The sequence below is a fragment of the Mauremys reevesii genome, linkage group 7, assembly GCF_016161935.1.
Source record: "Mauremys reevesii isolate NIE-2019 linkage group 7, ASM1616193v1, whole genome shotgun sequence".
NCBI classification, from domain to species: Eukaryota; Metazoa; Chordata; order Testudines; family Geoemydidae; genus Mauremys; species Mauremys reevesii.
The window spans coordinates 60895689-60913816 of record NC_052629.1 but is presented as its reverse complement, the minus strand read 5'-3'; the positions used below and the strand labels follow the sequence as shown (position 1 = coordinate 60913816).

General features: G+C 40.3%; 1 protein-coding gene across 16 annotated transcripts in view; it reads right to left on the bottom strand.

Moving 5' to 3' along the window:
- Positions 1-18128, bottom strand: part of KCNMA1 (potassium calcium-activated channel subfamily M alpha 1) — an 881172-nt gene that overhangs the window by 294154 nt on the left and 568890 nt on the right. For all 16 annotated transcript variants that reach the window (XM_039482435.1, XM_039482436.1, XM_039482437.1 and 13 more), the window contains exons 4-5: positions 7549-7642; positions 4193-4304 (exon numbers count right to left, since the gene is read on the bottom strand). In XM_039482435.1, coding sequence (XP_039338369.1) covers positions 4193-4304; positions 7549-7642 — 206 coding nt within the window. The remainder of the gene's footprint in view (positions 1-4192; positions 4305-7548; positions 7643-18128) is intronic.

The window sequence follows — 18128 nt, the reverse complement described above, 5'->3', positions numbered from 1 at the left end:
GGCTTGCAGGGATGAAAATTTAGCTGTGTTGGCTAAAGCACAACTCTTGTGTGTTACACAATGAAAGTAAGTTATTACAGAAGACTCAGCCCTCTACCACTTATGTCACTGTTTTCACGGAACAATTTTATTTTTAACCTAGCTTTACTACAACTGGAAATAGTCTACACACACTATAATGCACTGTAGTCATTTGGTTGATGTAATCTGTAAAATGATTTTTTAAACCTGAAACTCTGTTCTTTTTGTTGGCATTGTTTCCTTGGGAAGACTCTCCTCTCCACAGAAGTGTGTGCTTAGACTGGAGAATTTCCCTTTTATTACCATCATCAATTTTTTTGTATAGTGTTGTGCTAGAAATATTGAGGATTTTATGAAGCATGACCTCAGTTCACATGAATGTGCTATCACAGGCATGACTGCTTCTAAAACTGTGGATGAAAGAAATGGCACGGGAGTCTCTTTTCCAAGATGAAAACTAGAAGTGAACCTCCCTAAAGAAAACACAGGAATATTTGTGATCTTATTGTCTTTAAATCAACCCTTAGTGAAAACTGGTACAACTCCACTGACTGACAAAGTAAACCCAACCTATACATTGTTCAAATTGATTGGCTCCAGATATTTCTTAGCTGTGTTTCACCTTATTCCAACTTTCCTTTAAAAAATAACAACCGGGAAATGAAATGCAAACAAACTAGCATGAAAGACAGACAGAAAGAGAACTAGAGGCAAAGAGAGTGAGAAGAAATCCATGATGATGTGGTGAGGATAAAGGTTTTATTGACATACATTTGGGATAGCAGTGCTCCCAAATGACTTTGCCTGAGTCATGCAGTTCATCCCAAATGCGTGTTGATAAATCTTTTGTGCACTATCCCATACCAGCAAGTATTTCCCATAGACGATGCCACATCCGTAGTAAAAGTATTTAAAAAAAAATCTCTGGAAAATATTTCTAAATAAAGCCTTTATTGATCCTGCTTCTCCATTAATGTGGCATTTCTAGACCACTGGAAGGAAAAAAAGAAACTAAACTGGCTTCCCATTATAACTGAACAATAAGCTACTGATCATTAAGATCATGTGAGTCCCTTTTTTATCTTGATGACTGTAGCAATGCATGATGTAAGGGGCTATATTTCAGTTCTTGCAATGTATGTTTAGTTCTCCAGAGACAGAGCTTAATCCAGGGTTAAGAGGAGTTTGGTTTCTATAGTTTTGTTTTAATTGGATTATACTGTCCGTCCGTCTATTTCCCTTTGCCTCATTCACAGAGACTTAGACATCTATTAACCTATTTAACCAGTTGGGCCAGTTCTTGTGATATTAAGGAGATGGCACCATAAATTTGCAGGAAGTTATATCTGATCCCTCCAGTATCTTTACCTTAGGTGAACTCACCTTAGCTGAATGACATGAAAGTGCAGTGAAATCCACTGGAAATACAGACCACATTAATCTGCCCTATGTCCTATACATAAGGAATTCCTGTTAATCTGTATATGAAAATCCTACAGCCCATGGAAACATCACTCTGAGGAAAAACACGTTTGGATTGTTGGGATGAACATCAGGGTGTGATAAAATGCTGAATGTCATTCCATTTGTATTACCTGAATTAAACTCAGTGAGAACATCTGTATTATTTAAAAGTTATCTGCTAACCAGTTAACTAAGATCCTCAGCTCTGCCAGAGGTCCACTCAGTACAGCTGGAGTAGAATGAAGAAGGGCAAAGATGGCTTGAAGCCATCCTTTATGCATTCAAACCTGAAGGAAGCCAAGGATCAGTTCAGGAAACACCAGTGTACAGTGCATTCTGGATACTTCCCCTTCTACCACATCCTACCCTTTATACCTAGGACTTGGGAATTCTCCTGTGCTGGAGGAATCCTTCCACTGCCTGCTTATGTCAGCATCATAGTCCCTTGCCAAGGAGTTGCAAAGGGCTATTGGAATAGTGCTTTGATGTGGCGAAAGGAAAATATATATATATACACACACCATAATTGGGTTCCTTAGGCAGAACCAACTATCCAAAGGATGGAAGGTAACAAAAATTCATCATTAACACATATTGCTGGATTTGCACATTATTCGTTTATCACAGCATCTAGGAACAACATTTAAGGAGCTGAGGTTATGGCTGTAAATGATAGCTCTGGCAGGAAACTTTGATGAATCACAGTGAATTCTTTCACTAAGGACCCTTCTGCTCTAAAGTAAAAATAAATAAATAAATAAATACATAAAAAGACACACGGAGACAGGGTGAAGAATTAGAGTATTGCACATTATACACAAACCCTAGACTGACTTCACAGACAAATTCTGTCACTCAACAGGGAAGAGGAGCCTTCAAAAATATGTAGCCAGGCAACAGGCAAAAATGAGACTACAAACAACGATCAGGGGAGAATGCTTTTGCCTGGATCAGGGACGATTCTCCCTACCTAATGGGAAGGAGTCATGTACAGTATTTAACTTACTTTTCCTGTAAAATGATATCTGCTGTAGCAAAACTAGTTCATAAAAACTGTAGAAAGTGTATGAACTCTCTAATATTACTATTTATTATTTAGATTGTGGTACCACCCCAAGTAAATCAAGCTATCCTTGCCCCCAAGAACATATAGTGCAAACAATCATCCCTTTGTAGTGGGGGGCATTGGCTCAACATTCACTTTACATCCCCCCTCACTACCTGACTAACTCCGGGGAAGCTAATGATATAACCTATCAGACCAAATTCAATGAATTCACTGAATCCTGGTCATTTTCCAGCTATCACCCCAATGTGGTGTCATCCCCAGGCTTTCTAGTCATTGGTCCAGCTTTAACAGTTCCCTAACTCAACGTTGGCATCCAAGCACAATATAATCAGCTAAATCACTCATTGTGACAGCGTTGACATTGTCTATTTACAAGAGACCACACATATATATAAAGATTCCATCAATGAATTTGATCTGCTGTGTCACACTGCACATGCTAAATATGTTCTAGCAACATATTTTTGCTCAGACATCTCTGATGCTGCCCCACTGTCATTGACCAACTACTGTGATGTCATTCAGGTTGCTGGCTTCCAGGTTGCAAATGTCTATAAACTACCAAGTGCGAACTGGGAACAGCCAGTCTTACCCACTCTCACTCACCCAGCTGTTTATGTGGATGAATTCAACAGCCAACACACTCACTGGGGTTACTCAGAGCCAGATGCAGACAACAAACAATTGGTGGAGTGGGCCTCAAACAACCACCTTGTTCTCATCCATGACCCAAAACAATGGAGTACATTTCACTCAGCTTCTCTATAAACACATGCACTTCTGATGCATGTGGTTTATCACAGAGCAAAGTGGGAATTATGTGTGTGGGGAGGTCCCTTTGTTAAAAGTAATGATAACTATAACTGCATTAACTTCACTGGGAGCTTTGCCTGAATAAGTACTTCAGGATTTGAACTAAAGGGGAAAGCTGTATTTTGTATTAAGGATAGAAGAGCTTCCAAATAGTATGTTGGCACACATTAATTCCATTAATATTTCTCTCTTGCCATATCTGCTTTTTTACCCTTTCTCTCTCTGTATTTCTTTTTAACCCTGACTACTCAGCTTCATTTTGTGCACTCTGTTTTCACTCAACACCTTATTATTCTCTCCACACCCTCGACCCCCAACGGTCTTTCCTAAGCAAAAGGTGAGACCAATATCATTGGAATCTTTCCCTTTGTTCAACTGAGTTGGGCCAGATCAGTTCAAGTTTTAACTGTTTTTTATTTCATTGTTGTATAGGTCCATGATTATTCATGGCAATGAAGATCTATAAATGAATGCTTTGGATTATCTGCCCAGGTTGTGAGCAGTGGCAATTAAATCAAACTTACCTTTTAAAAAGCAGCCTAATTTCAGATGCTTCTCCTTTCAAGCTGGTGTTCACTGCCATGCAAAAGTCGCACCTCGCAACCTCTCTTAGGGAATTGCACTTATGTATCAAGAGCAAAATGGACGTGGTAAATGTCCCATGCAATAAAACCCACCTGTCTGCTGAAATGGACAGCTCGCAAAGACAACATCTGTTACATTCCTTCACTTACATGGGGTGCAGGACGAAGAACTGCTCTGTCAAACTGGGCCCGGTGTATGTGTTTTGATATCAGCGATTAAAATGAAAAGCAATTTACTTACCAAGCCAACTTCTGTTTAAATACACTGACACAAACACTGGAGGGACTGTGAAGAAATCTACTACTGAGTTAACTTCCAGCCAAAACCACAGCTTGTCATTGGCTGCAATGAACTAGAAAAAGGAAAGGGGAAAGAATCAATTTATAAGCATGTCGATACATCTGTGTGCAATATTCTCCTTTCTGAAGATTAAGTTCCAGTTTTACTTTAGGAGTTAGTGGAGCAACATTTGGTATCCTCAGATCAATCACAACTAAACAGTGGTTTTATCTGGAGGATAAAACTATTACCTGACAACATTATTTGGCAACACTAAATTAACAATGGGAGGGCCATATATCAAATAGAGAAATGAAGAACATTTATGCATTGAGTTCTCAGACTTGTTTCAAGGAGACAGATTCAACAAATCATTCTTTTAGCATTTAGCAAGACTATTTCAGGTAATTTTTTTTTTTATAAAAAGTCACAGGGGGATTGGGGGCGGAAATCAGATTTCCACCATCACCTCCACTCAAGTATTCTGAGTATTTGACAGCTGGCACACCCATGTGTTTGGTACCAATTTTTTCCTGGCATTTTTATGATCTCAGCAGAATCATATGTGCTATATGGGTGATTTTAATGTTCCCTTTTAGGAACTGCCATGCAAAAATTGGTTTAAGGGTAGACACCAAGCTCAGATGTACATCAAAGACATTCTTTCATTTAGTTAGAGAAGTAAGGAATCTACCCCAGCTAGCTCCTGAACGCTGGACTATCCGATACAAAAGCAGTACTTTTAATACTTCAGTTAAAAGCTAAAAGCAATGTCCATCAACCCTCAGTGATATTACACTTTACCATAATTAATTCTCAAGCCCATGACTACTACCTGCCAGGACCACTTCAGAACTTTGTTTTACATAAAGTAATACATGCTGTATACTAACTGCATTATAACTCCAGAGAGATTATTAGAAAAGGGCAAGTAGTAACAACAATATGATTAAGGTCCCACCCATAAAAAAGGCCCCTCATGTTTATAAGATGAAAAATATTTCTATACTCACAAACTCACATTAAAATAATTAAACAGACACCTGATTACTCAATTAACATCAAAGGTCTGGCATGAAAATATAACAAGGAGATACTGAGTTTAGGCTAAAACTCAACATAACTATGTTGGGCAGGGGTGTCCCAGATACATTGAGATTTTAGGAAGATATACACAGAAATATTTAGGCACAACGGAGTTGGTTCTTATCAGAATTTTAGCCTTCCATAACTCAGAAATCAAGTCAAACTGTAAGTGAGACTGTAAATGAGACTTCATTCAAATGCAGTTTACTATCATGGTATTGAATACAAATGCTGTGAAAGTATGGTGAAGGTAATTCATTTAAATAATTAATAACTCTCAAACAAATTCCGTAAATGCAGCAGGATGAACTCCTGGGGGTAATCCTTATCATGCTTCAAGTGTTTGCATGCCATCAGCAAGGTACTTGGCAATATTTTGTGCCTCCCAAAGCCGTGATTAGCTCTTGAAAACCATAGCTCTACCATGCCTTATTGCCTGACTATCTGGTAATTCATTTAATTTGTGTTTTGTCTTCATTAGTAGTTTGAGAGCTTCTGTTTCACGGTTGCAGCAAACTCGGATGCCAGCTGACTAAGAATTTACATAGGATGCATGCATGTGTTTGGACACACATCTTCTAGAGCTGTAGATATAGGAATATTTATATGATTGTGAGTTGCATTTCATTATTTCAGGGGAAAGAGATGGAAAAGGGTACAGTTAAATAATGTTTCTTCAAATAATTTAACTTGTCAGTAAGTCTTCACAAAAGCACTTTAGTCTGTCAGACTATACTGAAAGAACTTCAGGTAGGAAATAATTGTTATGTATCTAGCAAATTCACTACTGAGCCAATTCTGCCACCTTACTCAAGTTGAGTAAAAACGTATTCCATACTCAGTGTAAATCAGCATGGGTAATACATGCATAAATCATTTTCTGTGTGCAAAATGTGACACAGACCTAAAAAGAGATTAGGACACCTCTGAATTTGTAGTTGCTGGCAATTTACAGGTACTGTGCATTGAATCTGTTCTGACAAGGAGTCAGAATCTCTTGATGGTATAGTGGTCACTTTTAAAAACCTAAAATAACCATATCTTAGTATCTGGAATACATTCTATTCTGTATCTGTGATACAGAATATGGGAAGTATAGATAATACTTCAAATACTGAGACGATCTAATCTATTTATCAAAGGGCTAATGACTGTATCTAGCCTGGGTCAAACTGATCAGATAAAATAACAACCAACCCAGACCTTTTGTTCAAATCACAAACTACATTTTTTACTGGTCCCTAAAATGTTGGTAAACTTTTTCTTAACATTTTATTCTCAAACACTGCTGCACTTCCAGGTTGTGAGAAGAAACAAAAGCAGAAGTGCCAAAATACCAAAACACTGTGTGAACCAGAAACAGGATATGGAGGAAATCTCATCACAGCATGTTTAAAAGAGTTCCAGCCATTCTGCAGACCTTCTAACCTTTTCAGGTTCTCCTATCAGCATTAGCGGCTATGTGGTCCTTGAAAACTTCCACTGCTCCTGCTCTCCCAGCTAGCAACAGTAACGTTAATTTCTAGTGCATAGCCCATTCCCCTGAAGTTAGCCAAAAAACCCAGCATGCATTATGGGTTCAATTGGCCCAAATATTTATTTAAATGACTAGTGATTTTAGGTACTTTGATTTTTGGATGCCCAACCTGATTCCCATTAAAGAGACCTGGTTTGAAGAAAGTGGGGAGAAGAGACCAATGATACATTTTCAAAATAAAATTTTCTCTAAGAAATTAGCACTCAGACAGGTGCAAGCTTGACAGCCTCACAGACACATGATGCAGCAGTGAACTTCCCCATGCTACCTCACCGACCTGAAACTTGAACTGGAGCAAACACATTGAGGAGCACAAGGGTAGTTCAATCACTCAGCCTGAGATTGCCAACGGTGGGTGTTTAATGCCAGTGGTTGTGGCAGTTTTTGTGATGTAGACCTCAATCCATTGGGAACTGGACTGAGACCAAATTCCACACAGGCCACTGAGCAGTATCAGATGATAGTAGATTGGCAATAGTCTAGGTTGTCAATTGCAATCCCCTTACTCATTCCCCTCACCACTGTTACTTAGAGGCTCTCAGTCCTCAGCCAAAATCTTTACTTACAGGTCTCAGAAACCACATTAATTTCTTGCATCAATGGCAAATGGAGAGTTAGGCAACTGTCAAATAATCTCTGAGTACATCATTACATTCCCTCCCCTGAACCACACGACATAATTCAAGGTACTTACACGCAAGCCAAAGTAGAGTAGGAAGAACACGTTGAAAGCCATGTCTATCTGTAACGTGAAATCTTTGTAGAAATTCTGGCAGGATTCTATTGGGCTATTTGAAAGAAAAAGAAATCAAATAAACTGGTGGCATCAGAGTGTGTGAAAAATGTCTTTTTTCCCCCACTTTGTTTTGATAAAGGCCTGAATTTAGGAGCTACCATTTTGTTTTCCCACCCCCCGCAAAGTACAAGCAGGCATTTCCAAAAAGAACATTTAATTCATTCAGTTAGTCTCTCATTCATTCCTAGTGTTCACATGTTCAGGTAACTACCTGAAAAGAAACATGCAGACATCTTAAGGAAAGACAAGCAGGAGAATACCTTGGGATCCCCTAACTCCACATTAACCCTTAAAGAACTGACTTCTTTTTATTGGATACACAACTACAAAGTTTAGGAACTAAATCTAACAGGCACACAATTACACTGAAACATTAAACATTTCAAATTAATGTCATAATGTAAAACCTTAAAAACTGTAGTTGCTTATGAATACATCACCCATTAGCAACCTGGGGGAGTTTGTGTTGATAGGATTCCTTGTTTTTATAAATGGTTTTTTTTTACATGTCTAGATACATACTTTATGTACAGTACTATGGCCTGAGTAGGAAAGCAGTATAGCCCACTAGTAAAAATTAAACAACAAAAAAATTGTGGAATTTGAAGCAGTACTCTAAGGGTTAATTTCTGCATGCAGGTTAATTAATTACCTTTGTGTGTGCAAGCAGACATTGCACATTCTAGCATATTATATTAAAAGTAAGGTAGGTCCATCTCCAAAGCATACTCTATACAAACTGGTACTTTATGGCATACCTAGATCTACAGGCTTGGAGAGCTAAGGAAGGAGACCTTTTCTATGGATATAATTAGTGATTTATTTTTGAAATTCCTAGATCAGATTAGGGAAGCCACAGAAAGGTCTTCAAGTTGCAGACCAAGGTAAACAGCATGTCCCAATATAAATATCAAATGATCTTTTAATCATCATAGTTGTATAAAGAGAAAGGGGAAAATATACTTCCTAGCTGGAAAGTTCTTGATCATTTAGAACCATGGAAAATACACTTTTAAGACAGAGATGCAGAATTTTCTTGGCTTCCCCAGTGCAAATAAATCACTGAGTGTAATACCAGTTAGTATAGTTGTACCTCTGCAAATATGATGCTGAATTGCTCAACAAGCAAGGTTCTATGCATTATGAATGTCAGTAACCTAATTTAAGGCATAAAAGAAATTAGCTGAGCTACCAGGTAATTTTAACATGCAGTCAAGTTCTCTCCATTTCTTGTATACATTACAGGTCAAACAAGTTAAGTACGGCATGCCCTCTCTTGACTTTAGATGCATAAAAACATGGCAAAAGTCTCCCTGACATACAATAACCTAGGATTTTAAGGAACCTCAGTGCTGTAGGAAACTGTATTCAAAATGTTTATAAAGAAATACTGTTTTGCTAAGATGTGAACATTATGAAACATACTACCTATATTATAGCTGAAAAACTGATTTACAAAAGCAGGCAGGCAGGAAGAAACAGCCAAAAATTAACTCATGGTATTAAAATCTATATCCGACACTCTACTCATACAGATTTAGTTACAAAAAAAGGAGAGGATATAAGCAGAGAACCAGAAGTACACCTTGTGTGAGGGCATTTTTGAGAGCAAAGGATCTTGTTATAACAAGGCAGGATACACATTTGAGTCGCTATGTACCATAACAACAAAAATCAAAGGAAGTACAATAGAAACAGAAAAAATTATGCTGCACCAACACAGGGTCTGAAGACCTCTAGCTCTCAGTTACACCATTGCAAAATCAGTAGTAACTCCACTGAAATCAATGGACTTACACAGGTGTAACACCAGACAAGAATAACCAGGCATATTATCTTCCCTTCCACTGCCATTTAGTGTTCAGCATGCTTGCTGTTGGAAAGAGTCAGCCAGGATTGCAGTTAATGCCTCCATCTGTGTATCGCTGTCCTTTCCAGAAATCCGCAAGATTTTTACAGGTTAGCTAATGCTGACCATGGCTTCTCGTGTTTCTACAGCACTTAGCAAAATGACCCTCTGATCCAGATTCAGGACTCTGGGTGTTATCAAAATATAAATACCACCACTATTACTCGTACCTCTCAAGTGTCCCTTATTTCAAGTCCCTCATTTTTAGTCCCCATATTACTTTCATTGCACACAAACGTGGTGTCCTTTCACTTTTATTGTTGAAAATTATTTGTATCGGAAATATAGGATTCATGGAAAGGATATGACTTTCCTGAATGAATGATGTAGGGTTGGGTCTTTGTCATCCATGGTGACTTACCTTTGGGCCATGACACTTTGCTATGTTGCTGATGATACCACACCTAACTGTAGCCAATTTCCTCCCCCCATGCTATAGAAAATAGCATGTTACCACAGGTTCATTTTTTCTTGCCCAAGTCTACAAACTATATTATATCCCATGAAAAAGAAAAAAAAAACTGTACAAAAGAATTCACCATGGGGTCAGTCTAGGAGAATATGTCCAACAGCTCAGCATGGAGATCCTGAAGGAACCAGGGATAACCACTCTTTCTGTTTCTCTTCAGCGAATAAAACATTAAAGTGTATCTTTTCAGTCTAATATGCAGAAAGTATCAGACTTGAAACTCCCATTAACAACATGGGAGCTGCACTTATCTCCCTGTACTTCAAGTGGAAAATATAACCCCAGAGTTTCTGCTGCATTTTGTTTAGAAACAAAACATTTTGGTCAGCTCATACTAAAGGCTCCATTCTCCCCTCTGTACCTGGCTGGGGTTCATATTTCCAGGAGGCATTAGATCATGTTAGAATAATATCTATTACACTGGAGTATTTTTTATGAATATAAAAAACTCCATACAGAATATTTTAATATAGTGGAATTGAACAACGGCATACTTAATTTTCTACTCATTGACACAGGCGTAAATCAAGAGACTGGCAGGACTTGAGATTCAGGCTCAATGGCAGAACGTAACCCCATCAAATCTGAACTAATTTTGTCATTCTAATTGCAACATTTATCTGCTCCCAAAAAGCCTGGCTCTGTTATGCTGATCTGAAGATGGTTCCAAGAAACCAGCAACATCAGAAGCATCTATGGCTCATTGCCTCTTCAGAACAGACACACACAGCACCCATTTGACATTACACAGGGACATGCTGCTGACAATTTACCAAGGGGCTCTGTAAGCAATTGCACTCACTGCTGTAGCACCCACTGGTGTCAGAGCATGGCACTTCAGGGTCTTCTTCTCTAGTGCCTCCCGTTAACCACTCCTTTGGCCCTATAATGGTCTGTCTCCGACTACATCTTCCATAGGCCAGCCCCGCGGCAGGTCACCTCATTCCAGCTCTGTCCCCTTCTGCAGTAACAAAAGAATCCACACCAACATCCAAACAGAATATCCTTCTGCCCCTCTTGTGCTACACTGAAATTCCGTGCTTTGCAGATCCCAACTCCCAGGCATTGGAGAGTTGTATTTTGCTCCTTTGGCAAAGTACTGCCTCCCAGGGCTTACTCCCTGAAGGCCTCTCCTCCTAGCAATTTTTCCCATTGCCTCCCCTCTCCTTCCCAGGGGCATAGGCAGCTTCTCTCTGGTACCTCCCTCCTAACAGACCTATCCCAAGGCCTCCCACAGGAGCCTGACCTGTTCCCTGTTCTCCACATCCTGCCTTCACCAGGCTCTTCTCAGAGACAGCGCTTACCTTGTTCACCTTCCTTCACTGAGCTCTTTTCCCATTCTATGTAGTCCTCCCTGACCCATTCACAGCTGGGACCACTGGTTGTAATTAAATCCCCTGATCTGCATCAGTTGGGAGATAATTGCCATCTCACAGGCAAGGCAGAGCACAACTCCTCTGAAAGGGCCAGGCAGCCTGTGACAGGCCCCAATTGCTTCCCACACCATTTGCCTGTAATAAACTTTGTGTACAGAAAACACACATGCTACAGACGAGAGAGTTGTGAGACTGGTGGATCTATCCAAAAGGTGAATGTTCATATTAAATTGCACATTGCTGGAATTGTTTGTACTGTGTTACCAGAAATAAGTGTTAGGCTGAGTATGTGGAGAGTATAGCAGTGTCTACCTTGAATAATTTGAAGTGGTAAATATCTGGTTTGACAAGCTTGGAGTATCCTCTTTCTCTCTCTCACCCCCCTCCCCCACACACACACATTTGGTTCACTCTGACCAACATTTTTGTTCTGCAGAGGTATTTATGTTATAATAAGCTTGCTCTGCAGACGTATGTTTACAAGCCCTACAAATAAGGCATCTACACCAGAGACCAAACCACTACCCTGAACCTAATTTTCCCAGGAGCCCCCCAAATCCCCTGCAACTCAACACTTATCACAAAGATGGGGGTGGAATGTAGCATACCTCAGTTAAATGGAAGAATAAAAGACTAAATCTGGGCTTTTTTTTACTTACTTCCACAACAAGAACCATGGATTTCCTTATTTTCACTTCTCAACTTCTCATATTCACTTTCCTCTGATTTGGGGAGCCCTGACAAGAGACTATTACTCTGTGCCTGCTCTTAGATCACTCGTTTCCCCTTTGGGATGGAGGGGGAGGGGTAAAAAATGCTAATGTTAAAAGGCTTTTGGGGTAGAAAGGGGGCCTGCAAGTTTTGTATAAACATGAAGCCTCACGAGAAAAGGCTTAGTATTGTCTGGTTCCAGCCAGGTTGGAAATACCACAAGAATATCCATTTTCACAGTATTTCAGTGCTTGATTGAAAGCCATGGAGCCCATGTGTTTATCCACACGACAGGTAAAATATGGGCATGATCAGTGCACACTCCATCATGATGCTACAGCACTGTTGCTTAGCCATGACCTAGGAAGACTATATATCTTTTTGCGGAGACAGCCAATCATGATGACTTTTTGGGGGGTGTTTTTGTGAGGTAGATACCTACCGAATGACAGTAGCAGTTGATCACCCCAACCCAGGCCAAATTGAAACTGGTCTTCTATATCTCATTACTAAATCTCCATTATATCTGTGTCTGGTGTGGGTCTTTTTAGAGGGATGAGTTCTGCCAGCTGTCAGGTTAAACTGCTAGTTTATTTTATTTTTTGTTCTTGTAGGTGCCCATTTTTGCTTTTGTACAAGTCCAAAGAATACAGAAAGAAATAGTGAACTTTAAAAAAAATACAAATAAAAAGTACTAAAGTTTCTAGATTTCAAGGCATATTTAACTAATTTATATTTGTAAAACACTTTGAAGATGAAAAGTGCTATGTATAAGCCAGTGAGATCAATATTAATGCAACAACTGAATGAACAGTGTAACACAGTTGCAAAAAAACCCCCAAAAAACCCAAAAAACCCATCATTCTGGGATGTATTAGCTTGAGTGTTGTAAGGAATTGCGCAGCCCCAAGCAGGGCGGCACGCCGCGGGGGGCGCTCTGGCGGTCGCTGGTCCCGCGGCTCTGGTGGACCTCCTGCAGACGTGCCTGCGGAGGGTCCACTGGTCCCGCGGCTCCGGTGCACCTCCCGCAGGGACGCCTGCAGATGCTCCACCGAAGCCGCGGGACCAGTCGACCCTCCGCAGGGACGCCTGCGGGAGGTCCACTGGAGCCACCTGCCGCCCTCCCGCGGCACACCGCCCCAAGCACGCGCTTGGCGCGCTGGAGTCTGGAGCCAGCCCTGGTTGTAAGCTAGAAACAAGAAGTAATTCTTCTGCTCTATTCCATGCTGATTAGGCCTCAGTTGGAGTATTGTGTCCAGCTCTGGGCGCCACATTTCAGGAAAGATGTGGACAAATTGGAGAAAGTCCAGAGAAGAGCAACAAAAATGACTAAAGATCTAGAAAACATGATCTCTGAGAGAAGATTGAAAAAAAATAGGATTGTTTACTCTGGAGAAAACTGAGAGGGGACATAACAATTTTCAAGTACATAAATGGTTGTTAGAAGGAGGAGAGAGAAAAATTGTTCTCCTTAACCTCTGAAGATAGGACAAGAAGCAATGGGCTTAAATTGCAGGGCGGTTTAAGTTGGACATTAGAAAAAACTTCCAACTGTCAGGTAGTTAAGCACTGGAATAAATTGCTAAGGAGATTGTCTAACCTGCTCTTAAAAATCTCCAGTGATGGCGATTCCAGAAACACTGGTCAGGAATCATCTAGAATCTAGACAATGCTTAGTCCTGGCATGAGTGCAGAGGACTGGACTAGATGGCCTCTCGAGGTCCCTTCCAGTTCTATGATTCTGTGATCCCTGCCCACTGATATTGTTATTTACTATTCTAAGAATAGGAAACAAACTGATCCAAGTTATTGTAATGTGACCATTGATCATTATTGTAATTAATACCATATTTCAAATTCTGTGTCTTTGGATGTTAAATATAGCTACTGGAGCACGCAGCAATAGGGGGAAAGATGAAGGAAAGCCATTGCATATCATAACTAACACCTACCTAGAATCCACATGACAAGTTTGGCTTGGAAGGAAAGTTTTCTTTCTAACAGTGGCTGAGGTATGCTCTCTGGCACACCACATCTTATTTGTCAATATTAGTGGATTAGACAAAAAGTAAGAAATGCTTCACTTGGACCTAAACAAAGTGATTAAGAGATCTAGTATGACCCCAATGAGCAGCAGCATGACAGCTGAGTAATGGCACAGACTGAGAATTTTACTCAAGAATTAAAAGAACCCTGGTATCACCTCATTGGAGGTCATTTGTTTCACTTCTCCTCTTCTTTCCAATTTCCCTTTAAGAGTTGCATGCACTGGCACAGGGCTGCAAAGTTTGGGTTGCAAGAAATAGTTACTCGCTTATGAAATTTATATTTAAAAAAAAATTATATTGGTATTATGGGAACCATTTCTCGGAGATGCTGAACTCCCCCAATTCCCATTACAAAACATAGGCCTGATTCTGCAAGACTTTTAACACCACACACATTTGGAAGAAGTCTCCACCTGACAATATTCCCTTAAAGTCCTTTTATACATTTTTGGGGAGACAGGGTTAAGATGGTTGGTTTTAAGGTTTGGGTTGGGGTTTTTTTGTTTTTGTTTTTCCTGTGTTTCAGTGACACAATATAAACATGAAACTAGGCCAAAGACAAGAAGTATCATATATGAGAACAGAAGTTCATTTGAAGAAGTGTGTCTTCTCTTACTCTTACCCTGGATAGCTTCACTTACCCTGAACAAGAATGACTACCTAGCAAAGACAAGCAAATAACGAAAGACAAGAACCCACAAGGAAGTTATAAAAATGGACTCCTAGCAAGCAAATTTTACATCCTGGTGAAGTAAATACCATAATTAAAACAAATCAGAATGAGACTCTCAGTAAGAATGTAAAGTGTCAGACAACCATGGACAGTAATAAGGGACATGACAGGTTTGTTTGTTTCTTTTTTTTTTTATTCAAGTGCCTTTCATTTACTAACCATGTTTTCTGAACCAAGCAAAGTTCCTTAATTGAAATGCAAACATTGCTTTCCTGCAACACATATATTGATCTGTTCTAAATGCAAGCCAGTTAGTTAAGTGGCTATGTTTGGAAACCCTCACTTCAAAGCCTGACCGATAATTTCTCCAGCACCCAAAGGCTTTTAATTATTTCTCTGATGGACCAACATGATATGGCCAAATAACTGGGAATGTCTCCTTATTGATGGTGCTTTTAGATAGCTCAGTGGTTTGAACATTGGCCTGGTAAACCCAGGGTTGTGAGTCAATCCTTGAAGGGGCCACTTAGGGATCTGGGGCAAAAATTGGTCCTGCTAGTGAAGGCAGGGGGCTGGACTTGATGATCTTTCAAGGTCCCTTCCAGTTCTAGGAGATTGGTATATCTCCAATTATTACTTATTATTATATCACGAATGATACATACTGGTATCTATGAGCAATGTAGCAGCCCCTAGGACTAGGATCCATTGAACAAAATGTTCGCATGATAAAAAGCTCAGGGCTATACATTTACAAGAGTTATCTTCCTCTTGTTCATCGTCTAAGATTAACCATAAATGAAACACTCTCTTTCTGTGACACCACCTTTTATCCTAAGAACCAATTATTGCTGTTTTTAATTTACAAAATCATGGTCAGATTCTCATCTCATTCATTCCAGTGTAAATCTGGAGTAAGTCCACTAAAGATCATGGGAGAATTCCATTCTCCACGCTGTCCAAGCAGGGAGCAGAATCTGGCCCTGGGCTGAACAGAAGTGCATTTAGGACTGTGGTAAATAGATGTGTTTATTTCTATGGTTACAGTATTTCCCCTGATTCAATGCAGGGAGCTAAAATTTAACCCAGTTAGTAAAAGAGGCCCCAATTATGGTCCAGCTGAATTCTAGGGGGGTTTTGACACCTACACTCCTTATCCTTCCTTCATCCTTTGCCACTGATGTTGAGACACTAACATTCTCACATCCCCCAGGCTCGAATCCGTAGGCTAAATTTTTGTATCCTCCCCCTTCTGTTTCTTGCTATTGCCAAACCCTGCTGTTTCTTTTTTTACACAACAGATTTTTGCCCCCACAGCTAAGATACTGGCCATGGCCTTGATGTCTCTCTCCCACCTGGGTTATGCAGCTTCCTCCTCTCTGGGGGAAGATATTTCCCATCTCTCTCCACTCCAGTCCTTTCAGAGTGTTTCAGCTGAAATTGTATTTCATGCCTACCACTTGGACCTTCTCACTCTCCTCTGTGAATCTCTCCACTGGCTCCTCATTGCCTAATGAATAACATTTAAGTTTCTCTATCCCACCTTAAAGACTACACAGTTCTGCCCCATACTAACATTTCTGCTTTTATCTTCTCCAGCCTGCTTCCCCACAACTGGAATGGCCTACAGTAGCTCATTCCTCCCTCGCGTGATTCAAATTCCTCTTAAAAATCCATTAATGCCTTGATGCTCAAACACTAATCCACACTTCAGCATTACACCATCATTTGATGCCTTTACTCACCCAATTTAAAAAAAAAATCAACAAACATCTTTTGGGTCTCCAGTGTGTTTTTGACTACATCTACAATTGACTTTATGTCAATTACAGACTTCTTGAGACAGCTCCTGTCTCCCCCGCTCCTCAAGAAAACAAAGCAAGATCCTGTCTTTATTTCCCTTTCCTAACATAACATCCCCTTCTACCATTTATAGTCTGGCACAGTACAAACTGGCACTAGAAACATATCCTTCTAGTTCTACCCTGATTAAAAAATACATTTCAACTCATCTCCTTTGCAGAACTATTACAATATGTTACCAAGTTCTCAGGGCATTGGGAAAGCCTGACTGACTTGTGGCAATTTCTTCTAGGTGAAACAAAAGTTGTGTTTTCACCTTAATATAACAAATAAAGATGTAGAAAACAATAATGCCGTCAGGAAAAAAACAAAACAAAACATGATTGTTACTAAATAAATCCATATTACTGAGTGTACCTCTGGTCGTCTTCTTGAAATCAAGGCCAAAACCACACATCTTTGCTTCATGTTCTTTCACCCATATCACTCAAAGAGGCCATTCTTATGCTAAACCGGTATGCATAGAATTAGTTTATCTGGTGGACTTGAGTTTTGATAACAAAGCATTGTTTTATCAGCAAACAGACTAACAAAACCATCAGTTTTTAGGGTTTAGTGGTTAAATTCTGCCCACTATAAATTTACTTCAGCTGAGTTGAGTAAATGAGACACAAATTTGGCACTTAAAAATAAATCAAAACATGAATGGGCAAATTATGACTCCACCATGGGTACAGTAGAGCAGAAGAGACTGCAGACAGACTCTTGTCCTTTTTCTCTTTTATGGAGAGGGCTGATACAATGCAGCAGCCAGCGTTCCCTACCAGGGCCACTATCTATTCAATTGTCATCTTGCTGAGGCAGGGGCTGCTGAGGCATTCCACTGGTTGCAAGTCATGGGATTCTCTTGGCCAAATTCCATGGTGACAAAGTCATGCAAGCTGCATGTTGGATGTCAGAAAACAGATATAAGTGGTAAAGTGGTGTAACTCAGACTGATTCATCATTCTGGAAGTGTGTGACATAAATGCAGATTATATATCAAGGGAGATGAAGCAGCTCCAGTGTGAAAAAACAGGCTCCCAAACTTTATGTTGCACCAAAATCCATACAGCCAAATTAAGCTGGTGTTTTCAGTGTAACATATAATACAGTACAAAGTCACTTACGCCTGTTTTCTAACCATCTTATATTGGGTGCCTGATTCTCCTCTCACATGCATGAGTTTTCCATTGGTGTAACCATAGGCATGGGAAGTAGGGGTATAGTGGGTGCTGCAGCACCCCAGGTTTTGCGCCTGGCATCGCAGCCTCTGGCACCGGGTCCCAGCTGCTGGCCCCGCTGCTGCCTGGGGGCTGTGCCGCCAGCCTCGGGTCCTGCTCATCCGCTGGCCTGAGAGTCCTGCCGGGCTGCTGGCCTCACACCCAGGGGCTCCGCTGTCAGACCAGGGTCCCAAGCCGCCAAGCCCAGGATCCCAGCTGCCAGTCTC